Genomic DNA, 23,246 nt, shown 5'->3' with positions numbered 1-23,246 from the left:
GTTCAGAATATATGCTAAACAGCTTGCAAATTAGAGCCCATTATTTCTGACTGGATGATTCAGCCGCTTTATAATTGGAATGTAGCACTGAGTTTGGATCATTTTCCGTCTGTTGTTTTTACTTAGAAACGTTTTTGCTACAAGCAGAAAGTTCTTAAAAGTTAATCCACACTGCTGTGCCAAGGGAGGCTGGAACAGCCAGCTTGTGACCCCAGCTGGCCCCAGTTAGGAGCAGGACCCTGAGCCATGCCAAGAACAGGCAGTGGGCTGGATGCCTCTCTGTTGTTTTAGAGAGAGAGAGAGACACGAGCTGCACGCAAACACAGGCACGCACATGCACACATGTGCTCACGCACACACGCAGGCATGCACGCACAAAGAAGACAGGCACTGGCAAAGTAGACAGACACACAGGCTTTGTTGGAAGCCCTACGCTGGTACCTTTTGCAAATAGATTCACCTGTTACATTCTGTCACATTTTCCCCAGTGTATCTGCAGCTGGCTGAAGAAGCAGTATTCTGGGGACCTTTCCTTCCAGCACATGCAAAGGTGCATCCTCTGCCTCAGGACAAGGCATAGAGGCACAGGCCTTTGCATCCGGGGACTGGCAGAGCCCCTACTTCCAGGCCTGGACAGTTACAGGCCTCAGCCATTCTGGAATGAGCTGCAGAGCCAACACCACATAGGCAGCCTAGCGTTCCAACCCCAGTGGCATTTTCACAGAGGGGACCCGATGGCCCATTGTCACAGTGGGGCTGGGTTTGATTTTTTTTTCCGTTATGCACTGATGAAATCCCCATGTCTGCCTCTCTTTCTCTCTTGCTTCACAGAGCTGAAGTGGTATTAGGGAACATCATTAAGAAGAAGGGATGGAGGTAATTATCCTGTTCTCTGTGGTCTGTCTCTAGGGCACACAAGGAAGGCTGGGAGTGGGGAGGGATGCAGCACAGGAGAGGCAAATGCATGCTGGGGTGGGCAGGCCATCTGTCAGGGACAAGCCTGGACTTGGTGGCCCTGCAGTGGGAACCATGAGAGTTTGTGGGTTGCTCTTTCCTGATTACCACAGGAGTGGTCCTTCAGCCCCTTGCATGTTTTTTAATTGCCTTTTATCATTACATATATTTATTTACACATGGTGGGTATATGGCACGTTGTATGAGCTCAGGGTATCGAGCTTGACAACACGTACCCTTCCACACCAGCGCCTTTTCTTCTTTTTCCTTCTCTTTATTTTTATGGAAAAGTTAAGTATCCTGCAAGGGCCAGTGCTAGGCAGGAACAAGAGTCCTGCAGAGGGCTAGGGATGTTGGTAGAGTTCTCACCAGCCATGAGTTCAATTCCCAGTGCTGCGTAAAGGAGGTGGCATGGAACAGGCACACTGGTAATCCCAGTCCTCAGGAGGTAAGAAACAGAATGATCAGCCACTCTAGGTTACCTCAGCCACGTGAAACCCTGCCGTGCACACAGAAAGTACTGCCGTGGCCTCCCTGTGCACGCGAAGCCTCAGGTCACGCACAGTTGTTCCTGCAGAAAGGGAGGACTTCCCAGAACAGAAATAGCCCCTGCTCCTCCAGAGGGAGTGGGCCGTCACACCACAGTGGGCTCCATGCAAGCAGCTAAAACTGGGGTGCCAGGGTTCGCTATGTCCCTAAGTAGGTACACAGTTCAGTTCTCTGAGGCAAAGTGATTCTTCATGTGATTGGTCCTAGCCTTCCCTCAGACACACACACACACACACACACACACACAGAGAGAGAGAGAGAGAGAGAGAGAGAGAGAGAGAGAGCTTTGTCCTACTCCACTCAGAGATTCATGGGGGTAGGGGGGCCCGGTTCCTTCAGCCAAAATGAGCTACACATGAACACTCCCAGGTGGCCTGGGCTCATGTGAAAGCCTTTGACTCTCATCTGGACCCTGTCTTCTCTGCCCCAGCCAAGGACCTTAGAGATCAGTTCAACCTTCGGGGGCTCATTGTCCCCATCTGTAAAGGGACCAGTTTGGGAGTAGGGGGAGGCTGTCTAGACCTGAAAGTCACCAATCTAGCCAGGCGGAACTGTGCTAGACCTGAACTGTGCTAGACCTGAGGGGGGGGCGCGTGGCAGGGTTCAGCCCAGCACCCAGCTATATCACATCCCTCAGTGCTTAGAAAGTGATGGAGTTCAAAGCTAGCAAAATGGGAACCTGTCTTAGTCACTGTGCCATTGCTGTGAGGAGACACTGAAAGACCCCAGCACCCAGGCCACAGTGTTGGGAGCTTGGCTACATCTTTTAGTGGGGAGATCCAAACCCTGGCAAGAATGTCACAATTCAGAAACATTCCCACGTAAGAGAGCAGCACCTAGGGAGGGGCTGAGGGAAGACAGCAAGGGCCAGCCAGGTCCAGTAACATCCTTCCTCTCTTCTGCCCTGCAGACGGTCCAGCCTTGTCATCACCACCAAGATCTTCTGGGGTGGAAAGTAAGTGCAGGGGTTGCAGTGTTCCCAGAGTGGCAGCTCACCACAGCCCAGGCTCCTGCAGAGACCAGGCTGGGGCCAGGGCCATAGCGTAGTCTTGGGGAGGGAGGGTATGTTGACCTCTGCGCAGCCACCCACAGATTGGCAGCTATTGACGTATTCCCAAACTGCAAGCAGCTTTGGTCGAATTTGTCTATTACTCAAACGTTGCTTAAGTTTTATTATTTTTACTTACGTGATGGCATTATAAACATTCGAGAAAACAGAAAATGGTGAACTGTCTAAATCCCCTTAAAGTCCCTGGGCCACCTATATCACTCATTCTGCCCTTCTCCAGGTGTCCGAGTCTATATTCTCTGTAGGGCAAGTTCATCTCATGGGGGTTGTAAATATGATTTCTGGGCTGAGGAGGAAGCTCGGTTAGAAGGGTGTTTGCCAGGCATGCATGAAGGCCTGTGCTCCTCATATCTGGTAAGCTAAGTGTGCTGGCTCATGCCTGTAGTTACAGCATTTCAGAGGCAGAGGAAGCAGACACTGAAGGTCAGCCATGGCTGTGTCATAAATGTGAAGCTGGCCTGAGACACAAGAAACCCTGTCTCAAGGAGAGAGAGAGGAGGAGGGGGGGGAGGGGGAGAGACAGAGACAGAGATGGAGAGAAAAAAAAGAAAGTTTAAAAACATATATGATTCATTCTTTTAAAAAAAAATCTGTAACTGGCCTTACCTCTGTAACCCCGATACTTGGGAAGCTGAGACAGGAGGATTATGAGTTTGAGGCCACCATGAGCTAACATTTTGAAACTATCTCAAAAAGCATAAGTAAATAAAACCAAACTGGGCAGCGCCAAGGTGATTTCGAAAACCAGAGCCCTCGTCCCCACGCCACCCTGGGGACAGAGTCTAGGAATCCACCTGAGCCCGTAGTTGTCACCCACAGACGTCAGATTTCCTGACCTGCTTTTCTCCTGGCACCCCATATCGTAAATATCATCCCCAAACCAACTGCAACACCCCCCACCCTGTTGACGTGTTTTTCAGAGCGGAGACTGAGAGAGGCCTTTCCAGGAAGCACATAATTGAAGGTGAGGAGGGACTCCAACCCTGGTGTCCCTGGCACGTGAATAAAGCTGAGAAGTGTAGTAGCCTTACCTTTTCTTCAAAGACCCAGCCTAGGCCTCAACCCTGGGGTCCACAGAGCCCTCCTTTGGCCATTTCCTTCTGCTCCAAAAAGATGGGGGAGGGGGAGGAACTGCAAGGGGAACGCGCTACTGAACAAAGGCTGCAATAAACCTGGATGGAGCCGGCCAGATTTCAGGGCAGGCTGAATGTGTGCTGGCTGAATGGTCTTGGGGGAGAGCCATCACCTCCCTGAGCTTGTGTCAAATGGCCTAGAAAGTGGGGGTGTGAGGGCATACCCCACACACACACTCAGGGCTTCTGGGAATATCGGACATGCAGCCCAGAGTGGCGGTGGCTGGATGAGGGCTCTGCCTCTTGCTCGAGTCACGTTGACTCCAAGCAATATTCATCATAATAAACATCGTAACGGGAGCTTTGCCACCTGACCCTCCCACCTCAGACCCAGCCCTTACCTTAGCTGTTGGCAGGTGTGGATTAATGACTTGTGTGTGTCCAACACCAGCAGCCTTTTGTACAGTGAATAATACTGCACCCTCCTTGTGTGGGACTGTGGCCATTGTTACTGCACAGACCTCCAGGTCCTGAGAGTGGGCCAAAGCTCATCTATCCATTTGGTCTCTGGACATTTGGCCTGTGCTCTTCTGATATCCTCTGGAATGGACAGGGTGCCCACTCCCTATAGGATGTCTTAGCATCTCCTTGAGACACTCACCTGCCCCAAAGCTCTACATAGCATGAGCCTGCCCTCGTCCCTCTCTTTCCCCCTGAGCCTGGCCCAGGGAGGGTCTAGAAGCACAAGCAGCTGACCCCTCCTGTTCTTCTCCCAGGACTGAAAGCGTCCCTGGAGCGGCTGCAGCTGGAGTACGTGGATGTGGTTTTTGCCAACCGCCCAGACCCCAACACGCCCATGGAAGGTAGGTCGACCAGTTATCCAGCTCATGCAAGGCAGAGCCAGCTGCTCTGGTGACTGTTAAGCACATCCACACTGGGTCCTCGGGACAGAGGTGGGCGGGGGAGGGCTGGCCCGAGGCCCTGATCTCGTTCTTCATTCTTCGAGCTGGCTGTGTTCAGGACTTCTCCCCTGGCTGCGTTCTCTTTGCACAGCGGTTGGTATTTTGCACAGTGGTGTCTGTCGGGGACCACTGTACTCTTCTATTCTGGTTCCCCCGGGAGGGCTTAGAGGTCTTCTGCTCTAGTGGGGTCTTATTGCCTGAAGGAGACTGGGCACTCAGTGCTTTGAAGAGCTGTCTGGGTTTCTTTGGCGTTTATTTATTCCCTCGACACCCGGTCCCTCCATCTTTCCCACCTGCTGCCTCGGCATCTTCTCATTTATGCTTTGCCGCTTCTGGGGACTCGGGAGGTTAAGCTGAACTGGTTATTTTGTCTCCATTTGCTTTTATATATATACCACACTTGTGTGTGTGTGTATATATATATATATATATATATATATATTCTTTCTTTTTTTAACAGAACTCTGTTCTCATTTATGCTTTGCCGCTTCTGGGGACTCGGGAGGTTAAGCTGAACTGGTTATTTTGTCTCCATTTGCTTTTATATATATACCACACTTGTGTGTGTGTGTATATATATATATATATATATATATATATATTCTTTCTTTTTAACAGAACTCTGTTCTGTGTGATGATTTGTGCCCTTCTGTCCTGTCCTTTATCATACCAGGCCTCTGTGTTCCCACAGCGATAAACTCTGGTCTCTTTAAACCTTTCTTTTATCAGCAGGGGACCCATTTAGTTCCTTCAAGTCACGGACATTCATCATTGAAGGTACACAGTACCCTCAGCCGACTATTGACTCTCTGTCCGAGCTGCATTTTATGAGACAGTACTTTTATTCACGACGCTCTGTCCCCCCCATAACAAACTTCTCCATAAAATGCATAAGGGGTGGGGACATGCCCCATGAGGACATCGTGCAAGCAAAGGGAAAGCAAAATGGCATCGGAGCCCCTTGCTGTCCATCCGCGCTATCATCCCCATCCCCTCCCTACCAGCGTGCATGCCCCCCGCCCCACTCCATGCTTGCGGTGCCGTGACCTGCGGTGGCCGGCTGGCTTTCTGCTGGGGTCTTCTCTTGATCTGAGGATGCTCCAGTCCCTACCTGGGAACTTGACCTTGGGTGATATGATGGGAGGGTTGGGAAAGACCAGGTTTCCAGAAGGGTCCTGGGACCCCTAAGAAGACGTAGCCTCTCACATAGCTCACAGAACACCACCCATCAAGCTGCCCCATCGACCATGCTGGTTCCTTGTGAGTGCCCTGGCTCTGTGGTCATTCATGTCTTCTTAACTAGCAGCCAGGAAACTCCATCGAAATGGAGTGATTCTATGTATGTGAGCTGGCATGATGCTGAGGTCCAGGGCTTCCTTGTGCCATGCTTGGTATCTGCCTCCCCCGCAATCAACCAAGGGCCGTAGAACCCCACCTCAAGGGTAGGCCTTTGTCACCCTAGGATCTGGGCAGCGTTCCACCCTGGCAGGGCATCTGCCTGCCACCTGGTGCTGCCACCTGACCCCTCATATGTATTATTTGTAGCGCTGCATTCCTATGTATTGTCTGTAATGCTGCAGAGACGCCCTGGGTTTTGGCTGCAGCTGGAAGGAGCTGGCACCCCTTGCTTCTGTCCAGCAGTATTAATTATTGAGGTGAAAGACAGTCGTCCCTAAGGGTCACTGTCTCTGGCTCCACTGACATGCTGATGTGGATACACAGTGCTCCTGAACATACATGTGTCCAACATCCAGCCTGCCTCTGCCCACATCCCCCCAGTGCCTAGGCTCCCCTGCCCCTCAGAACAGCCAGTCACACCAGACTCCTGTCCATTGGCCTGATTTCCAGGTGCCAGACTGTCTCCATCTCTCTCACTGCATGGGAAGGGCATAGTGCCGATCCTCTGGCTGTGATCTCCATAACCATGACCAGACAGAGCTCTGGGGGAGGCTGGGGAGAGGGACTGATGTGAGCTGTCCTTGTGGCTTCCCTGTCTCTGGCATGTGGACCTGAGCCTTGGCTGAAAAGAGTAGGGGAGCCATGCTGCATGGTCTGGGGTTCCCCCAAGAGTGTTTCTAAAAATCTTAACAAGGACAGCCCATCGAGGAGCCCGATGAGGGAACCACTGAGGGCCCCAGGACCCTCTCAGTCTCCTGAAAGCATCCCAATCAGTCATTGCTCTCTTCTGGATGTAAAAGATGTCATTTAAAGCCAGTGATTCAGGGACGGTCCCAGAAGACCCAGCCTCTCTTCTCATATATCCCTTACCTAGTCAGGGCAAAGAAGACGCCAAAGAGCCACAGTCTCTGACCTCAGAAGACAGGCAAGGGCGCAGTTGCCCTGCGGGGGGCGGGGGACAGGGTGGAGTGTGACTTCCCTGGCATTCTGGGTGAACTGACTGGGACCACTCTCCCAGAAGCTGTGGAGCCTCAGTACCAGATATAAGGATGCCCTGGATTCTACCATGAACAGACCTTGGCCAAAGAAATATAGGGACCCAGAATGAGCAAGAAGTTAAGATACCCCAAAACAGAGCAGACAAGTTCAAGGAGGTGGTGACTCCAGTGCCCTTTGCAGGCAGGCTCCCAGAACAGCCCCAGCATTTTCTTCTTCCTTCCCTCCCTTCTCTCTCGGTCCCTGCCATTGCCAGGTGGGGATCTGCCTCTGGGATGGGTGGAGCATTCGGAGCTGAGGCAGATGTTACCACTATGATTTTAGAAACACTTGCCCCTCTCCATTCCTTCCCTGCCTTTGGCTGTCAACCTTGCAAGCACTGTATCAGACCTGCGGGAAATCCATGGAGCCAGCCCTCACCCCACCAGGGCCACAATCTCTTTTAACAACCCACACATCCCTAAGAGGCAAAACAGCCAAGGGAAAAGATCTACACGTGGCAGGGTTTTTTAACCAGCTCATAGGACCATTCCTAATGATGGCTTCTGTTACGACCCTTTCCTAATGTGTTTCCACCACACTCCCCCACCCCCATCGCCCTCTTGTCCTCCAACCCTGGTTATCCGTTTCTTCTCCCAGTCCCCTTTATACATACTTCAGCTGGCAGATTTTTATGCCCCCCCAAACTCTTGACTATAAGGAAGACTGTGTCATTGGCGTGGGAAGAGTCCCACTCTTGCCCTAGAAGAAGATGGGGGGCGGAGATTCAGTCGTTTATTCCTTGGGATGTTGTAGGTCCTGGCTTTTGTGGGACCCTACAACTATTTGCTCCAGACCTTGCCCCCTCACAGGAGGATAATTAAATCCCCCTACTCCCTCCCAACCCCCTCCCCACCCCACCTCCGTTGCCCTGAGAATGGCATGTACTGAGGGATACTCCAGCCTGGGCAGGCACGGTCTCCCCAAAACTTTCAACTTCTGCTTCTGGCTCCCCAGGCACTGAGAGAAGAAGGCTCCAGCCTCAAGGGCCTGCCTTTGTCCCTACAGACACCAACCATCCCGCCCTCTCCGAAATCCTCGGGCACCCAGTGAGGCGCCTTCCTGGAATGTGCAGAGCTGGGCTTGCAAGCTCTGCTAATGGCACTGCCGTGGCCAGGCTGACTGTAGCCTTCATCCAGATGGTCCCCCCTGAGTGACCAGGTTTCCCATGTCCCCGTCCTAGAGTCTAAGACCGGCTCTTGGGCTTCACCCTCTCTCCTTTCCATAGCCAGCCACGGACACATCAGTCTACCCACCTATAAGCCTTTTCTAAGGATCCAGGCAAGGCTCACCTTGTCTTCAAGTCCATTTTCTTTCCTCGGGGAATCTCCCCTTCCCGACGCCCACACCAAACTCCGGGAGCCAGGAAGTACACTGCTTGCAAGACGCCTTTGCAGCCTGCTCCCTCCTCCTGGCACCCCACCTGCATCTGCAGACTATCCCCAGGCTTGGCCCTGAGCCCCAGCCATCCCAAACGTGGTCTCCCTTCTCTCTCTCTCTCTCTCAGAGACCGTGCGGGCCATGACCCATGTCATCAACCAGGGGATGGCCATGTACTGGGGCACATCACGCTGGAGCTCCATGGAGATCATGGTAGGGTGACGCCCGTGTATCCACTGGCATGGGGGTCTTGTTTTGTGTTTTTGTTTTTGTTTTTTTTTGTGGGAGGAGAAACCAAGACTTAGGCACGTGTGCTCGGCGAGGGTGGGTGTGATTGGTATAGCTATGGGTCTCAACCTGACTCAACATGGCCCTGCATGGATGGCTTGCCCTCAGAGACTCAGTTTCCAGATCTATAGAACAAGCCTGCTGCCATGGCTTACCCTCATGGCCTGCTCTGAGGCTTCTGGGGAAAACCTATAGGAAGCTTTAAGCGTGATCTTAGAGCCTAAGCAAGCCTCGGCCCCTATGCTCATTGCCACGTGGCTAGGCTGTTCTGTGAGATTTGAGATTCAACCTCTGCAGTGCCACAGGAGGTAAATGCTGATGTTGCCCCATGTCTCAAACGGGGAGGTCAAGGACGGGGGTGAAGTCCCATGCTTAAGGTCACATTGCCTTATTTCAAGGCTGATACCTAGATAATGCCGGACAGAGCCCGGGCTGTCTTAGAAAATGACCAACCCAGCTGCTAGGACACGAATTTCTGTTAATCCATGGTTTCTCCCTTCATCCTTATTCTCAAGAAAGCACCCCAGTGATTGTCCTTCTCTCCCATGGGAGCATCACAGGCTACAGCAACCTGTGTCCCTGGGTATTCTGTGGTTCCCAGGAAGAGTCAGCAGGATGCTCCTGCTGACAGCGACACTGAAGGGAGTGCCCAGATGACGAGGCTGCCTGAGGGCAGAGGGGTCGTAGAGACTCTTTCCTGACTACCCCACCTCCCTACCCACACCTCCACTCCTCATCTGGCCTCACCTCGCCCATGCCCGGTGTCCCAGCATTCCATAGCTGTAGCTGCAGTGAATCACAGAAGTGCAAGGGTGGGTGGGGTTAGGTTGTTTCAAATCCTGGGGAACTTGAGAAGACCCTGGCATAAGTCAGCTTTTGAGCACACTCCAGAGCCTTTGTCGGGCATCTTGCTCTGACTGCCCACAGCCAGGACTCAGAAAAATCTGCGTGTCGCTATCCCATTTTATAAATGAGGAAGCTGAGTCTCAGACCAAAGTGGGACAGCTCCTCCCTAAGTGGCAAGCGGGTCCCCCGCCATACAACTGTCTACAAACATTAGCGAGCTCACCTCATCCATGGAATTTAAGGGAGCACCTCCAAGCCAAGACCCCAAGCTCCTGATCCCAGGGTTAGCAGGCAGAGCTGCTGCCTCCCGAGGGAGCACCACCTTTGAGGTCAGGGCCACAGGGCAACAGGCATGCTGTCCGGAGTGCCAGTAATGAGCCAGGCCCAATTAGAAGAGCTACAGACACCTTGACTCATTGCAACCATATGACAAATGGGGAAACTGCCTCGGCCCTAGGCATCACTGCATTGTGACTCCTCCGAGGACCTTAAAGTCTTAGGATTCCAAAGCCCACCCTCTGGGCTCTCAGGAAAGCTGGGGGGAATAGAGAGAGCAGTAAGGTCCCTGGGGCTCCAGGTGGCTGATGGCAATGGTCTGCTTCTGCACCTCAGGAGGCCTACTCGGTGGCTCGGCAGTTCAACCTGATCCCGCCCATCTGCGAGCAAGCGGAATATCACATGTTCCAGAGGGAGAAAGTGGAGGTCCAGCTGCCAGAGCTGTTCCACAAGATAGGTGGGTACTGTCCTACCTTGCCGTCAGCCACTCCTCCCCTCCCCTCAGGACCAGCTTGACCTCACCTGCTTTCTCTCTCTTGCACCCTCTCAGGAGTAGGTGCCATGACCTGGTCCCCTCTGGCGTGCGGCATCGTCTCAGGGAAGTATGACAGCGGGATCCCACCCTACTCCAGAGCCTCCCTGAAGGTGAGCACAGCTGTGTGGGGGAGGGGTGCCTTTGGCATAAGAATACAGGATACAGAAAGGATACAGGCCTTTCTCCCACCCGTGGGGTGGGACTGGCCCCGGGTAAGCAGGCCCACGAACCACTCCCCTACCATGGCTCAGTATTCACGGTACAAGCTGGCCCACTAATGTATGGTATGGTTCCCTACCCATGACTGACCCACGCTCCCATCTTGGATACCCCAGACAAAGCTTAAGAGTTGGCCCAAAGTCCAATCCCATCCCTGGGAGAGAACACCCAGGAAGCATGAGAATGTTCATATACGGGAGACAAAAGCCTTGAGGGCCAACAGTGGGCAGCCTGTGCTTCTGGCTCAGGGTCAGGTCAATCCACCACCATCCTTCTCCTTCGTGATATGAAAGAGTCTAAGTCTGGCCCAGGGCCAAGCATGAGGCCAGAGGACAAAAGAGCCCAGGAAGGAGTCTCTAGAGGAAACAGTCAGCTACCTGTATCAGAAGGTCCAGGGACCTTCCCTTACCTGGACTTTCCCCTTCCCAGGGCTACCAGTGGTTGAAGGACAAGATCCTAAGTGAGGAGGGTCGCCGCCAGCAGGCCAAGCTGAAGGAACTGCAGGCCATTGCCGAACGCCTGGGCTGCACCTTACCCCAGCTGGCCATAGGTAATGGGCTCTGGGTACAATAGGGAGACACTTGCTCCTGGGGTCCCTGAGGGCCTGAGCTATACCTTCCCTCCAGATGTCTTTAAGTAGTTGTCTAGCTACACTGTGGAAAGGGGCCCTGGAGAGAACCCCCATGATGGCCAGGGTAAGGACTCTCAGGGGCAGAGGTGGACTCTGTCTCTTTAAGAGCCTAGGCCACCAGCCTAGAGCCTCAGGCAGCTAGCCAGGAGTCATGGAGGATAGAAGGGATCTTTAAACACTTGGGCCACCTCTCCAGCAGGGACAGTGTGGCCAGAACCTCTTCTAGCCCCATGGGCAAACTCTCCCAGTACTATTGAGCATCCCAAGCCCCCTCAGACCCCAGACAAGAGCTCCACTACCTTTGCCCAGGCACACTTAGGCAGGCAGGCCCTGCAGAGGGTTCGCCCTCACCTCTGGTCTCGCTGCCCACAGCCTGGTGCCTGAGGAATGAGGGTGTCAGCTCCGTGCTTCTGGGTGCTTCCAATGCAGAACAACTTATGGAGAACATTGGAGCAATACAGGTGAGATTCGGGGGCTCCGGTGGTGGGCTCAGGTATCCCCAGCCTTCCTGGAGACACAGCTTCACTGGACACCTTTCCGGGAGTATAGGCCCTACAGGGATGGCAATTGAGCCCTGCTTCTGCAGAGCTGGTCCTCACAGAATCAGACACAAATGTTGCGAGTGGGTGTGTTGAGAGAGCCACCGCCGTGAGCGGAGAGGCCGGAGCAGGCAAGGACGCGGAATGCAGGGGAGCAGAGGCATTATAGAGACCCAAGGGCCTTAAGAAGACAGGGGGGCCTTGAACCAAAGTCAGAAAGGCATGAAGGAGCCGAAGGAGCTGGGCAGCCACTCAGCTGGGTAACGGGAGGTCAGAGGACTTGGAGCAAAGGGCCATGACCCGGAGCTGAGATGGAGGTTTGATGTGGAACAGGGCATGCCCCAGCTGGGCGTTTAGGCTTTTGCTGGGGCTCTTGGCATGGAGAGAGGCCAAGTTCAGACCAAAAGACCTGATAGGACCTAATGATGGTAGCCCAGGCTGAATCCCTGGTGGGTGCAAAGCACAGAGTAGGAGCCGTGAGACACTGGGAAGTCACCCTCCTCTCCCCGAGGCCAAGCTACACTCTTATCCTTGCATGCAGGTCCTTCCAAAATTGTCGTCTTCCATCGTCCACGAGATCGACAGCATTCTGGGCAATAAACCCTACAGCAAAAAGGACTATAGATCCTAAGTCTACTCCCCAGCCCCTGTGCCCCACCCGGACAGTTCCCGGTTCCCTCCTCGTCTCTGTTCGCTCGCTTCTGCTGTTTCAAAGCCAAATGCAGAGTGTGGTTCACATCCAAGGGGAAATCACTATGCCCAGACGTGACCGGGAATCCATCTCCAAAGTCACCGCCAGATGCCGCCTGCCGCTGCTTCACTGGATACTGTCCGACGACGGATGCCAGGGGATGGCATCAGTTACGGGGACATCCAGAGGATCCCGCCCAAGCCCACCACCTCTGCTTATCCTTCAAGAAGAAACACTTGCTCCCAGCCATGGCCCTTCACGGAGATTCTAGAAGCCATGGCTGGGTGGAGGAGGTCTCGTCCTTAGAGCAGGAGGGGCCGCCAAGAACCCGTCTCAAAGGAGGGGTGTGCACCCTTCTCCCAGAGTCCTGGTGGTTAGAGCAGGGCCCTCCCTCTTTCCATGGACACCAGGTACTTTGCTCGAGGCTGGCCGGGAACCCCACTCTTCCTAGGCCTTGACCTGCCCCACATACCCACCGGGCCTTGGCTGACATTATAGCTACCCAGCTGGCCCTTGGCCCCCACCCTCACCCTTGCTGGCAGGGCCAGGGATTCCAGCTGGCTTTCCCAGCATCTTCCAACTGCTGAGCCCCACAGCAGGCAAGCTCAGCAGGCTTGGATGGAGCCCATCGGAGTATGCCTCTCAAGACAGACACTCGTGGGCAAGTGTGGCAGCTGGCCCCACCGCAGGCAGGTGGCAGCAGGCTCGCAAGACCATATTGCTCTCACAGACCTTCCTCCAATACCTCTGCTGTACCGGGGCAGTGGGCTCATGATGTGGGCTTTGCCCAGGTGAAGCACTTAGAGCTATGTTGCAAGCCAGGGGACTACGGGAGCTGCTCCAGTAATAGTCTCCATGTTTTAAGAATAGATCCCAGGGCCTCCCCCTGGAAAAATGGTTAGGACCGCCCATTCCCTTCTGCATACCCTCATGCTAGCCTAGGGCAGGATGGGGAGAGGGAGTAGTGGAAAGGATAGGCAGCCCTTTATCACTGGGAGGTGCATGGATGTTGATGCCAGGGAGCCTGAGGGATTGGTTAGTACACGCTGCCCGGAGGCCCCATCCCATGGTCTTGTGATGCTCTGGGGGACAGGGTCCTACCCAGCTGGCTCCCTAGGAGACCAGCCTCCTGCCCTGCTGCACAGACCATGGCCAGCTCCCAGGCACAAGCCCTGGATGCATAGCACCCTGGCTTTGCCTTCTGTAGCTGCTATTGCAAGGCTGCTCCCTGCTGCTCTTAAGGCTGGGCAGAGGTGAGGATGGGGGGAGGGGGGAGATGGGGGGGTTATGGGGAGGAGACAGGAAGAAAGGCAGACAGGGTGAGTAGCTTCCTCTCTCCCACAAAACCCCCCTGAAAACCCTGGGCTCTCTAACCTTGGCTGCTCATAGCGCTGATCCTGAGACCTCAGAAGCAGCTCTGTGGGTGTGGGGATGGAGGCCACTGGGCTCTGGTACTTCCATGCCTGGCTAGCGAAGCCAGCTTTCTGGACAGGGCCCTGCAGTGGCCCAGCAGGAAATACCAGACCTGTCCACACAGCTGGCCTTGGCCCTTCTTGTTAGGTGGGCCAGGCATGCAGGGATGTCCTCAGTGGGAGCTACTGCCTGCCTGTGAACCACACCTCAGAGCAAAGCTCCTGCTGGTGATGTGCAAGAGACAGGAAAACAGGCTGCCAGGCTAAGGCCCACAGGATAAACTGGGCTAAAGCCCACATGAGCCCTAGATGCAGAAGACATGTTAACCAAGTGTTTCTGACAGGTTGTCTTCCACACCCACTCTCGAAGTGTCAGGGATTTGCTTCTTAAACTTCTGTGGAGGAGTTTGGCTTGGGAGGCCATGCAGAGCAAGTACAGACAGCCTGTTAGTGGGAGCTTGCCCCCAGGCCCTCAAAGGGTGTAAGGCCAGCTCCTTCCTCCATGGCCTCTCCTTCCTTTAGTCCAGCTGCCTGCAGGCCAGTCCAAGCCAGCTTCTCTTCACCTTGAAGTAGTCTGCCAGGCCTGGTGCAAGAGGAGGGCCATGTAGAGAGGATCTGGCACTCGGAGCCCAAGGTCCCGAGGCACAGCAGGGCACCTGTGTGCCTGCTCTCCTCATGTACATACATAACGTGCTTTCTCGCCCCGTTTTTGTTTGTTTGTTTGTTTGTTTGTTTGTTTTAAACGAGCGTGGCTCCTCGCTAACTGCACCCCACCAGGCCGACAGCAAACGCCTCCAGCTTCCTGACAGACTCAGACCAAGGTGCGGGCCCCGTATTTATGGAATGGCAAATAAAACCCGAGCCCTTTGGTCTCCACGTGTCTGATCTCTCCTTTCCTCAGAGACAGCCCCAGGGTGGGGGAGGGGGGAAGCAGAGCTGCCAAATGCAGGGAGCTGAGGTCTTGGGTTCCCCGCCCCACCCACCCCAAAGCCAACCCTACAGCTAAGGACAAGATGAGAGGAAGGGACCAAGTCCAGGGGTTGGGGAGGTCACAAGATCCACCCCGACCTCTCCCAGAGCCTGTGGGAGATGCAGGTGCTTGCTCCCTGCTAGCCACCAGTTCATCCCTGCTGATGCCTCCAAAGGCCCAGGGCTGATGGCTGGGACACGCCACGCCATGCCTTTAGGGACCAGCCAGTTGCTACTCTCCTGCTGGTGGGTTTGGGGGAAGCATGGGGATCACTTTGTGTCTGGGGGGGGGGCATCTCCTCCAGCAACACTGCTACTTGGGGTTTCCCCTCCTTCCTTGTAAGCCCTAAGCCGTGGGTACCAATCATAAATGTAGAAGGTTTGGGAAAGGGCCCTCACCTCCCCAGGCGCTCACCGCATCCCCGTCCTAAATCATGGAGGCTGAGAACTACAGCGATTCCATCCCTTCCCAAAGGGTTTATTAAAACACAGAAACCAAAACATACACACAGAGAATACGAGTGGAGATAACACTGGTCTGTCCAGCCTTCCCAGGACAGCCTTTCAGAGGGGCTCCTGCATGTGCCCTTGGGACCCCTGCTGAGATGCTCCCAGCTGACACCAAGCTCCTACTCTGACTTCATCAGGGTGTGCTCGATTGGGCAAGGGTAGGACAGATGCCAGCCTGGCCTGGGCAGGAAGAGAATCCCTGCAGTCTAGCTTGACCCTGGTAGGCAGCAGGGGACCCTCTCTCCCCTCCAGGCCGGGTGGAAGAGCTGCCTCTCACCTGGGCTCTGGTCCCTGTGTGGCTTTGTGGAGAGTTCAGGACATACACACATACCCAACAGGCCCTTTCCGGGTTTATCATACCTAAAAAAATACTTTTGTTTTAAAAAAAAATCTGAAAATTAAGAGGGAAATATCCATAAACGCAGGGACACCAAAGACTTTGGGCTGACGCGCCACGACCTGTAAACTTCCGGGTATATAAATTGGGCAGGTTGGCCTCCTCCTGGCTGTGGTCTGCGCAGGAGCCCTTGTGGGTAGGCCAAGACAGCGAAGTTGGAGGGAGGGTCAGCCTAGGCCCCCAACGCCCTTCCTTGGCACACACGAGATGCTCCAAGCATCAACACCTGCCCACTCTATGAGACTACAAAGAGCCCTGGTCCCCTAGCCTACCCTCTGCGTGACCCCTGCAGGACTTGAGACTTAGACTGGTCGCAGGTGTCACTGAGCCAGCAGCCCACATGGGCTAGGGAGCACCCAGAGGCTGGGGGAGGGAGCCCTGGCTCACAGGTGGCCCCTGGGGTATGGGGAGTAAGCAATTCAGAACAGGGGTGTGTGAGGGGGTGCCCTCAGATGATGTAGCTCTGACCCAAACCCCTATGTCACCCAAGAGCCACCCCACACCTTCCACAGAGATCCTATAGAATTAAGCAAGCCAAAGCAGCTAGAAATCACTGTCACTGCAGCTCTGATATCTCGGGCATGAGGACCCAGTTCTATCAGCAGCAAAATGAGAGCCACCCCAAGATGCCACCTCTATCCCATCACTCTCTAGCAGGCGACAGCTGAAGGGCCAAGATTCGAACACTCTGAAGGACTTTGTCCTCTCCTCAGCTGCCTGGGCAATCTACCCTGGAGAACTGAGGAGCTAAGACCCTCCCAGGCCAGCAGGGGTCTCAGGTCAAGGTGGCTGTGGAGAGGGGAAGGCCACAGAGGGTGGGTATGGCCCAGGAGGAAGCAGAGATGGATGGACAGAGCAAGACTCCTGGGGGAAGTCTTCAGGGAAGGGATGGACCCCTGAAGTCAAGTCAAGAGACACAGACCCTATTCTGTCCCACATGAGCCTGCAGGTCTAAGCCTTAGGATGTCAGTGTTGCAACTGAGGCCAACAGGGCTGACCATCTTGCCCATCTTGGGATTAACACAAAGGTCTGGGTTGGGGAGCAACTAGGGAAGATGCTCCTGTGCAGAGGACAGCCCTTCTTGGAGAGCGGGGTCAGCCACCATAATGCACTCAAGCCTTCAGAGGTCCTGTCTATGGCCAGAGTCCCCTCCCCCCCCCCCGCCTACCCACAGTGTGCGGCCAGTTGCTAGCCTTAAGACTTGGATAGACACTCAAGTATAGGAGTGCCACAGTAGAAGAAGCCGTGGGGGTCCAGCCCTCCAGGAGCAGAGGAGGAACTATGTTACAGATGTGTACATATCTGGGCTAAGTAAAGGCCAGCCACCTGCCCAAGTGTCCTCAAAACAAGCCATGGAGACCTGCCCCCATTCTTGGCGGGCCCAGAGATGCTGCATACCCCCAACTCCTTTTCCAAGGAGAATCTGACCCCTACCAAGCTCCCTCGGACCAGACTGGCTTCTCTCCACAAGCCCCGTCCTCATTTCAGGGTAAATTGAACCCCAGGATCTCTCCAGGTTGAGCCAAGGGCCAGTAAGAAGTTCAGACACAGGCCTGGAGCCTGGCAGGCTCCACCCACCCCCACCCCAGCATGGAGCTTTACGTGGTGCCACAGGCTGGGGTGGAGCAAGACAAGTGCGTGTCAACAGTGACATGGGAAGATGGGCCTGGCACTCTTAAGGCTTCCCTGCAGGAAATGAAGTCAGAAGCCTTGAAGGCTCCGGGTAGGAAGGATCTAAAGTCACCATCAGCTCCAGTCCCCACTCCAAGCACAGCTCTCTCCATACCCTCAGAGATCCAGCAAAGGTCCCTGTGGCCCTTACTTCATGCAGAAGTCACCTCAGTCAAGGCTTCTCTAGGACCAAGACAACAGAGATAAATTCAGCTCCGGGAGGGGCTGCTGGCATCTGTGTGGCCCAGGACGCTCCAAGATAATTGTCTTTGCCAAGGTGAGTGGGACAAGTCTCCCAGGGCCACCAAACAAACACGACCCTTCTCTGGGACACCAGCTCACACCTGTCTACACCACAGCAGACAGCAAATGTCCAGAAACCCCTGCAGGGGGCTTTGTCCAAGGTCTAAATCTGCTCCACCCTCTGAGAGAGGTACTCTCACTTCAACCTGCCACACATTGCTGGCACCACCACGTGTCCACTAGAAACGAGAGATTCCAGAGACCTTGAGATATGCGCTCCTGCCCAGAAGTGGAATGTACCTGGCCGTCTCCCATGCTGGGCATCAGCAGGGTAGGCAGCCACTCTCCAGACCTGATCCCCTCCCTGGCTAAGCTAGCACTAGGGTCCCAAGCAGGCAGGGGTCTGGAGCAGTCACACGGGTGCAGGTGGGGGCGGGGGGGCAGACTAAGGGTTTCCAGAGCACTGGATGCTCCATTCTCTCTGGCCGCAGTTGAATCCATAGAGCAGCAGCACCAAGGGCCTCCAAAGAGCTTCCCCTTGAGGTCTGGAGCCGGTGACAGACAGGAGGGTCGTGAATCTGAATCTTCCACACGTCATCCAACTTTTTATCAAGACAAACATGTTCGCATCTTCAGTAGGAAAGTGCAAAAAAAAAAAATGTACAGGTAAATGGAATTTCCTCTAAGTCAGTCACTCTGGAAAAGGCGCCGGGACTTGCCAGGCGTAGCTGTAGATGGGATGCCGTGCGGAAGAAGGTTTCAACTACGATGAGGTGGCACTTCTGGACTCTTGCGCAGCCAGCCTGGGCCTGTCCTCCGTGTGATAGAATTCCGTGGTTTCCCTTTTCTACCCCTACACCGCACCAACTCCTAAAAGGGCTGTAGCTTTTCTCTCCCACGGGGGTTGGGCAGGTGGCTTGGCTGCAAAAGGTAAACCAGTTGATTGTAAGAGTGGGTGGCCAGGTGGCCAGAGGCAGGCACCTGCCTGTCCACACTGGTCACAGTTATGATCAGAGAGAGTCCCAGAATTAAGATCTCCTAGCCCTGGCCTTTGGGCTTGATGTGAGCTGCACCTAATTGCTGGCTGGAGTCCCAGCATCCAATAGGCTCAGTCTGGAAGCTTACCCAGGGCCTCTGGCTTGGAATCTACCTTACAGGAACAGACAGGTCTTGGAGAGAGCCATCAGGACTAGTGACTTGTCTGAATTCCCCCTTCTCCACTCCCAAAGCCATCCTCACACTCAGGCCCTCAGACACTCCCCCCACCCTACCCCCTGCCTCCAGCCTGAACAGAGACTGTGGGTTTGAGACAAGCAGCAACTGTCCATGGGACAGACCATCATGCAGGACAGTGGAGGCAGGACAGGGCTCTAGGCTGGGAGCAATGATCAATGGGACCAATGACACACAGCCAAGAACACATGTGCACATACAGATGTACACACACACATACACACACAGAAAGCCATGACCACATGGGGCCAATGACACATGGCCAAGGACACATGTGCACATACAGATGTACACGCACACACACACACACACACACACACAGCCATGACCACATGGGGCCAATGACACATGGCCAAGAACACATGTGCACATACAGATGTCCACACACACACACACACACAAAGCCATGACCAAATCTAAGCTAGAATGTGACTCAAAAACTACCAGACACATAAGTCTCCAAGGCTCAGAGGCATGAACCAATGAACGCACAGATGGGACAAACTGGAGCAATATGGGACAGTGGGGTGGCCAGCAAGCACCCTCACCTCAGCTGGAAAGGAGCGCTGAAACAGGGGGAAGTCACGAGGACGGCTAGATGTCTGCCAAGAAGAGATCAGAGCATGGGCTTGCCTGGCATCCCCAGCGTCGGGCAGGCTGGGCCCCAAGGGGGCGCTGTGTGCATGCTGCCCGGAAGCGGATGGGGACCTACCAGTCACATAGGGCCCCAGGGGCATCTGGTTGTAGTTGACAATCCCTCCCGGTCCAGGGCCCCGGAAGTTGGGCCCAAAGCTGTTGTTGTACATCTGAGAGGAGCCGAAAGCGCCCTGGAGGCAAGGACCAGCTTTACAGGTGACAACCAGAACATCGCCCAGCCCCCGCCCAGGGGCACCCACCCACGTGACAGGACAGGGTGACTCAGGCCCGTGGTGCGGTGTGCAGGCCAAACCTGACCTGCTGGATGGTGGGGTCACCGGCTCGGTTGGTCAGGCGACTCAGGATGCTGCGTTCAGACATCTGCAGACGGGCGGCCACCGGAGGGATGCGTGACAACATGGAGGGCAAGCGTGTCACATCTGCTTTCATGTCACTCAGCAGCTCCTCCAGCTGGTTTAGGACTGCAGGGTGGGAGGGCCTAAGAATGGAGGGCTTGGGTCTGCCCTCCACAACTGCCGTACAGGTAGTGGCCAGGAAGGTGTTTGTACGGACGGCACGGCACACACCCGAAAGTGGACACTGTGGGACATTCCTCACCAGGCTCTCAGAGCCTGGGAAGCCCGGAATTGCCAATCAGAGAAACAAGGTTTCCAAGAAAAACTCCTCCAGGGTCCCCTCTTGACAGGAAAAAAAGCTCCAGACCCTTGGTCCACAAAACATAGTCAGACCTTCATATGTGAGCACAGTGGTAGACATCCCACCTTCGGCTGTGCCCTGCCCCACAAGGAGGCTGCAAGCCTCCAGGTCAGAAAGGCAGAGATCTGGAGTAAGACTCAAAGTACACTCTGAGCACACTGTCCCCCTTCCTAAATTTAAATGCCCTTGCCCCAAGATGGTGACTCTTAAGAGTCATTACTGCAGGCACAGGGCTCACACGCACCTGCGCAGGGCAGCAGTGTGAGCATCGGGGAGCCCTCCAATCTCCCACATCTCTGTGCTGCCCACTGCAGCCTGTCCCTCCTTGTTGGTATCTCTGTGAAGGTCTTAAAAGCAGGGAACCTCATGAGGCTCTAGAGCAGAACCGTATCTCTGGTCCCAGAGGCCTCCCCCTCTGCACATCTGCCCTATCAACACTTCCAATCTAGGCCAAGCGTGCTCCCTGGGCAAGATTGAAGGTGCTCCCCGAGAGGTGAGGAGCAGGTTCACTCACCCTTGTGCAGGACGGCGTTGGCAGGCTTGTTTCCGGCGAGGGACTCCTTGGATAGGTGCTGGTGGCTCTCGGCAAGGCACTCCACCTCTGCCAGGCGAGCATTGAGCGCCATGGCTGGGTGGTTGGGATCCTGGGTCATGTTGAGGTACGCTGCCCTCCGGAGCTGCTCCTCGATCACCAGCGCCTGCTCCAGCAGCTGGGGTGGCGGGGCAGTGTGTGTGACAGCACTGGCCTGACCCCCCTCCTCCCACAGAGCCACTGTGCCCCTCCCCGACTGGCACCCACTGAAGCTGAGGCTCTAGGCTGAAAGGGGAGGAGTCTCTACACTGGAGCCTTGCCTGTGTGGGCTGACTCTCCTCAGGGGTGAGCCTGGCCCAGGTCTAGGTACAGGGATGGGTCAGGGAGCTAACATCCCTAAAGGCCTACCTTGAACCTACGGGCCAAAAACTTGTTCTTCATCTCCAAGTAGTTGCCCTTGTGGATCTCAGACTTGAAAGGTTCATTTAGGATCATGTATCTCGGGTCATTCTGAATGTCCTGCCAGCGGGCATAGCCATGCCTGCAGGATACCGTTAAGGGTGAAGCTGGCCACAAGAATGAGGGGCTTGACGGTAAGGGTGAAGTGGGAGCCCCCCCCTCCCGGGTACCAGCTTGCTGTCTGTGCACACCCAGGCAAGTCACAGCCTCAGCTTCAGGATAAGCAAGCCGGCAATGAAGACATCAGTGACATTAGCAGGCTGTGGCAGGTGCCAGACAGGGCACCGAGGCCTCTGAGTGGTGACCCCATCCCTGCACCCAATGCTGCACCCAACATGGGCACGTGTAAGTCCTGACCTCTAAAACCTAATAACATGGCCTTATCCAGGCGTGATCAAAAGGGGGTGGGGGTCCTAAATCCAACGACTATCAGGAAACGGGATTGGGGCACATCCCAGCCAGATGGCCAGATGACAACAGAACATGACAGAGAGACACAGAGGCCTGCCAAGGTTTTGGGAAGTCACCAGAAGCTGGGAGAGGAGGGTAGAGGTGCTCCTAGAGCCTGTGGGTCCCCTGGGGCCCAGAGAAACTGACCAGAGCCCCCCAGCCTGACCGAGCAAGGATACGTCACAATGCCTGCCAGCAGCCAGTAGTCGTGACGGCGGTGCCAGATTTCGTAGATTTTCCCCGAGGACACAGCTGCCCGTTCCTCATTCTGCCACAGAGTGTGCAGCTCTGAAGAGAGAGAGAGACCAAGGTAAGCAGAATGGAGATTCCCCTACCCCTGGCTTATGCCCCGGCTTGCTCGGCACCGGCTACCAGAGGCCCATTGCTCCAGTATTGCTAAGAGGGGCATATGATGGACCATCATCAAACCTTCACACCTCAGAATAAAATTACCACCGGCCCAGACTCCTGGGGGACACAGTGAGGAAGTGAGACCGACAGCCAGGTCCCCGTCTACTGTTCTGCCTCTGTACCTGTGAAACCGCCATCTGCAATGTTGAACATGAATTTGAATTTCCCGTTCTTGTCTTCTTTCTTGCCTTCCTCGTCTTCCTCTCTGTCGCCGTTTTGCTGAGTCTCCCCGGGCTCCTTCTCCTCAGTCTTGGGGTCATCTGGGGGGAGGGGACAGGCCATGTTCATCAACTATCTAGAAGGCATTACTCAAAGCCCTGTCCCAGCAACTGGATGCTGCGTGCTCATCACATGAGCCCTTGTAAAGGGAGAGCCCACCCCAACTGCTTCCATCCTGAGCAGGGAGGCCTGCTGTTCCAGGCCCTGGCACCCCTCCCGCACCACCGAGAAGCTCAGAACACCATGAAGGGAGAATTCAAATCTGATTGGAGGGTAGCTGCTCTAGAGCAAAGAAGCTGAGCCACAGATATCTGTGACCAGCAGCTCTTCTCCCTCCTTGGATGACCGGGGTGACAGGAGGGGTAGGGAGAGGGACAGGATGAGTTTGTCTCCTGAGAAAATAGCCATCCTGACCAGGAGGAACTTGCAAGTCCAGGCTCCTGTCCTCTGGCCTCATCTAGGACTCCCAGGTGGCTGCCCAGGAGGCCTGTGTCAGGGTACAGGAAGAAGTGCCCACCTGGCCTGAAATCCCCACTGTGACTCAAGCTCAGCTCCGGCTTGTCTGGGATCGGCTCCTTGTCCGGCAGCACTTCCTCTGCAAAAAAAGCAAGGGAGGGGGGCTCATGGGCAGAGGGGGACCCCCTATCCATCAGAACTGTTACTCAGGGTCCAATAGCCACAGCTCACAGAGCTCCCTGGGAGGTAGGGCTAGCTACAAGCTACAAGCTCCCTGGAGTACCACCTTCAGTCCAGGTGCACCAATACATGTTAGAACAAAGTAACCCAAGTTTGGGGCTGTGACGAAAGGATGGACCATCTAGAGACTGCCATATCCAGGGATCCACCCCATAATCAGCTTCCAAACGCTGACACCATTGCATACACTAGCAAGATTTTGCTGAAAGGACCCAGATATAGCTAGCTGTCTCTTGTGAGACTAT

At 54.8% G+C, this 23,246-nt stretch overlaps 2 protein-coding genes across 9 annotated transcripts in view; one reads left to right on the top strand and one right to left on the bottom strand.

Moving 5' to 3' along the window:
* Kcnab2 (potassium voltage-gated channel subfamily A regulatory beta subunit 2) overlaps positions 1–14,733 on the top strand; it is an 87,561-nt gene extending 72,828 nt beyond the window's left edge. For 2 of the 3 annotated variants that reach the window (XM_021159363.2, XM_021159364.2), the window contains exons 7-16: positions 832–876; positions 2,414–2,458; positions 3,493–3,536; positions 4,422–4,508; positions 8,548–8,633; positions 10,167–10,287; positions 10,381–10,475; positions 11,014–11,134; positions 11,588–11,676; positions 12,296–14,733. In XM_021159363.2, the coding sequence (XP_021015022.1) occupies positions 832–876; positions 2,414–2,458; positions 3,493–3,536; positions 4,422–4,508; positions 8,548–8,633; positions 10,167–10,287; positions 10,381–10,475; positions 11,014–11,134; positions 11,588–11,676; positions 12,296–12,385 (823 nt within the window). In that variant the 3' untranslated portion in view covers positions 12,386–14,733. Of the gene's footprint in view, positions 1–831; positions 877–2,413; positions 2,459–3,492; positions 3,537–4,421; positions 4,509–5,336; positions 5,385–8,547; positions 8,634–10,166; positions 10,288–10,380; positions 10,476–11,013; positions 11,135–11,587; positions 11,677–12,295 lie in introns of all 3 variants that reach the window. The other variant, XM_029476429.1, reaches the window with a different exon arrangement.
* Positions 14,734–15,283: 550 nt separating this feature from the next.
* Chd5 (chromodomain helicase DNA binding protein 5) overlaps positions 15,284–23,246 on the bottom strand; it is a 52,657-nt gene continuing 44,694 nt past the window's right edge. For 3 of the 6 annotated variants that reach the window (XM_021159626.1, XM_021159625.2, XM_021159629.2), the window contains exons 34-42: positions 22,823–22,900; positions 22,209–22,346; positions 21,855–21,963; positions 21,175–21,307; positions 20,749–20,944; positions 19,836–19,999; positions 19,594–19,708; positions 19,430–19,483; positions 15,284–18,569 (exon numbers count right to left, since the gene is read on the bottom strand). In XM_021159626.1, coding sequence (XP_021015285.1) covers positions 19,476–19,483; positions 19,594–19,708; positions 19,836–19,999; positions 20,749–20,944; positions 21,175–21,307; positions 21,855–21,963; positions 22,209–22,346; positions 22,823–22,900 — 941 coding nt within the window. In that variant the 3' untranslated portion in view covers positions 15,284–18,569; positions 19,430–19,475. The remainder of the gene's footprint in view (positions 18,570–19,429; positions 19,484–19,593; positions 19,709–19,835; positions 20,000–20,748; positions 20,945–21,174; positions 21,308–21,854; positions 21,964–22,208; positions 22,347–22,822; positions 22,901–23,246) is intronic. The other 3 variants (XM_021159628.2, XM_021159627.2, XM_021159631.2) reach the window with 3 other exon arrangements.

This window comes from Mus caroli, chromosome 4, assembly GCF_900094665.2.
Source record: "Mus caroli chromosome 4, CAROLI_EIJ_v1.1, whole genome shotgun sequence".
Classification (NCBI taxonomy): Eukaryota; Metazoa; Chordata; class Mammalia; order Rodentia; family Muridae; genus Mus; species Mus caroli.
The sequence above is the reverse complement of the archived record's forward strand: the minus strand, read 5'-3'. Positions and strand labels throughout refer to the sequence as shown.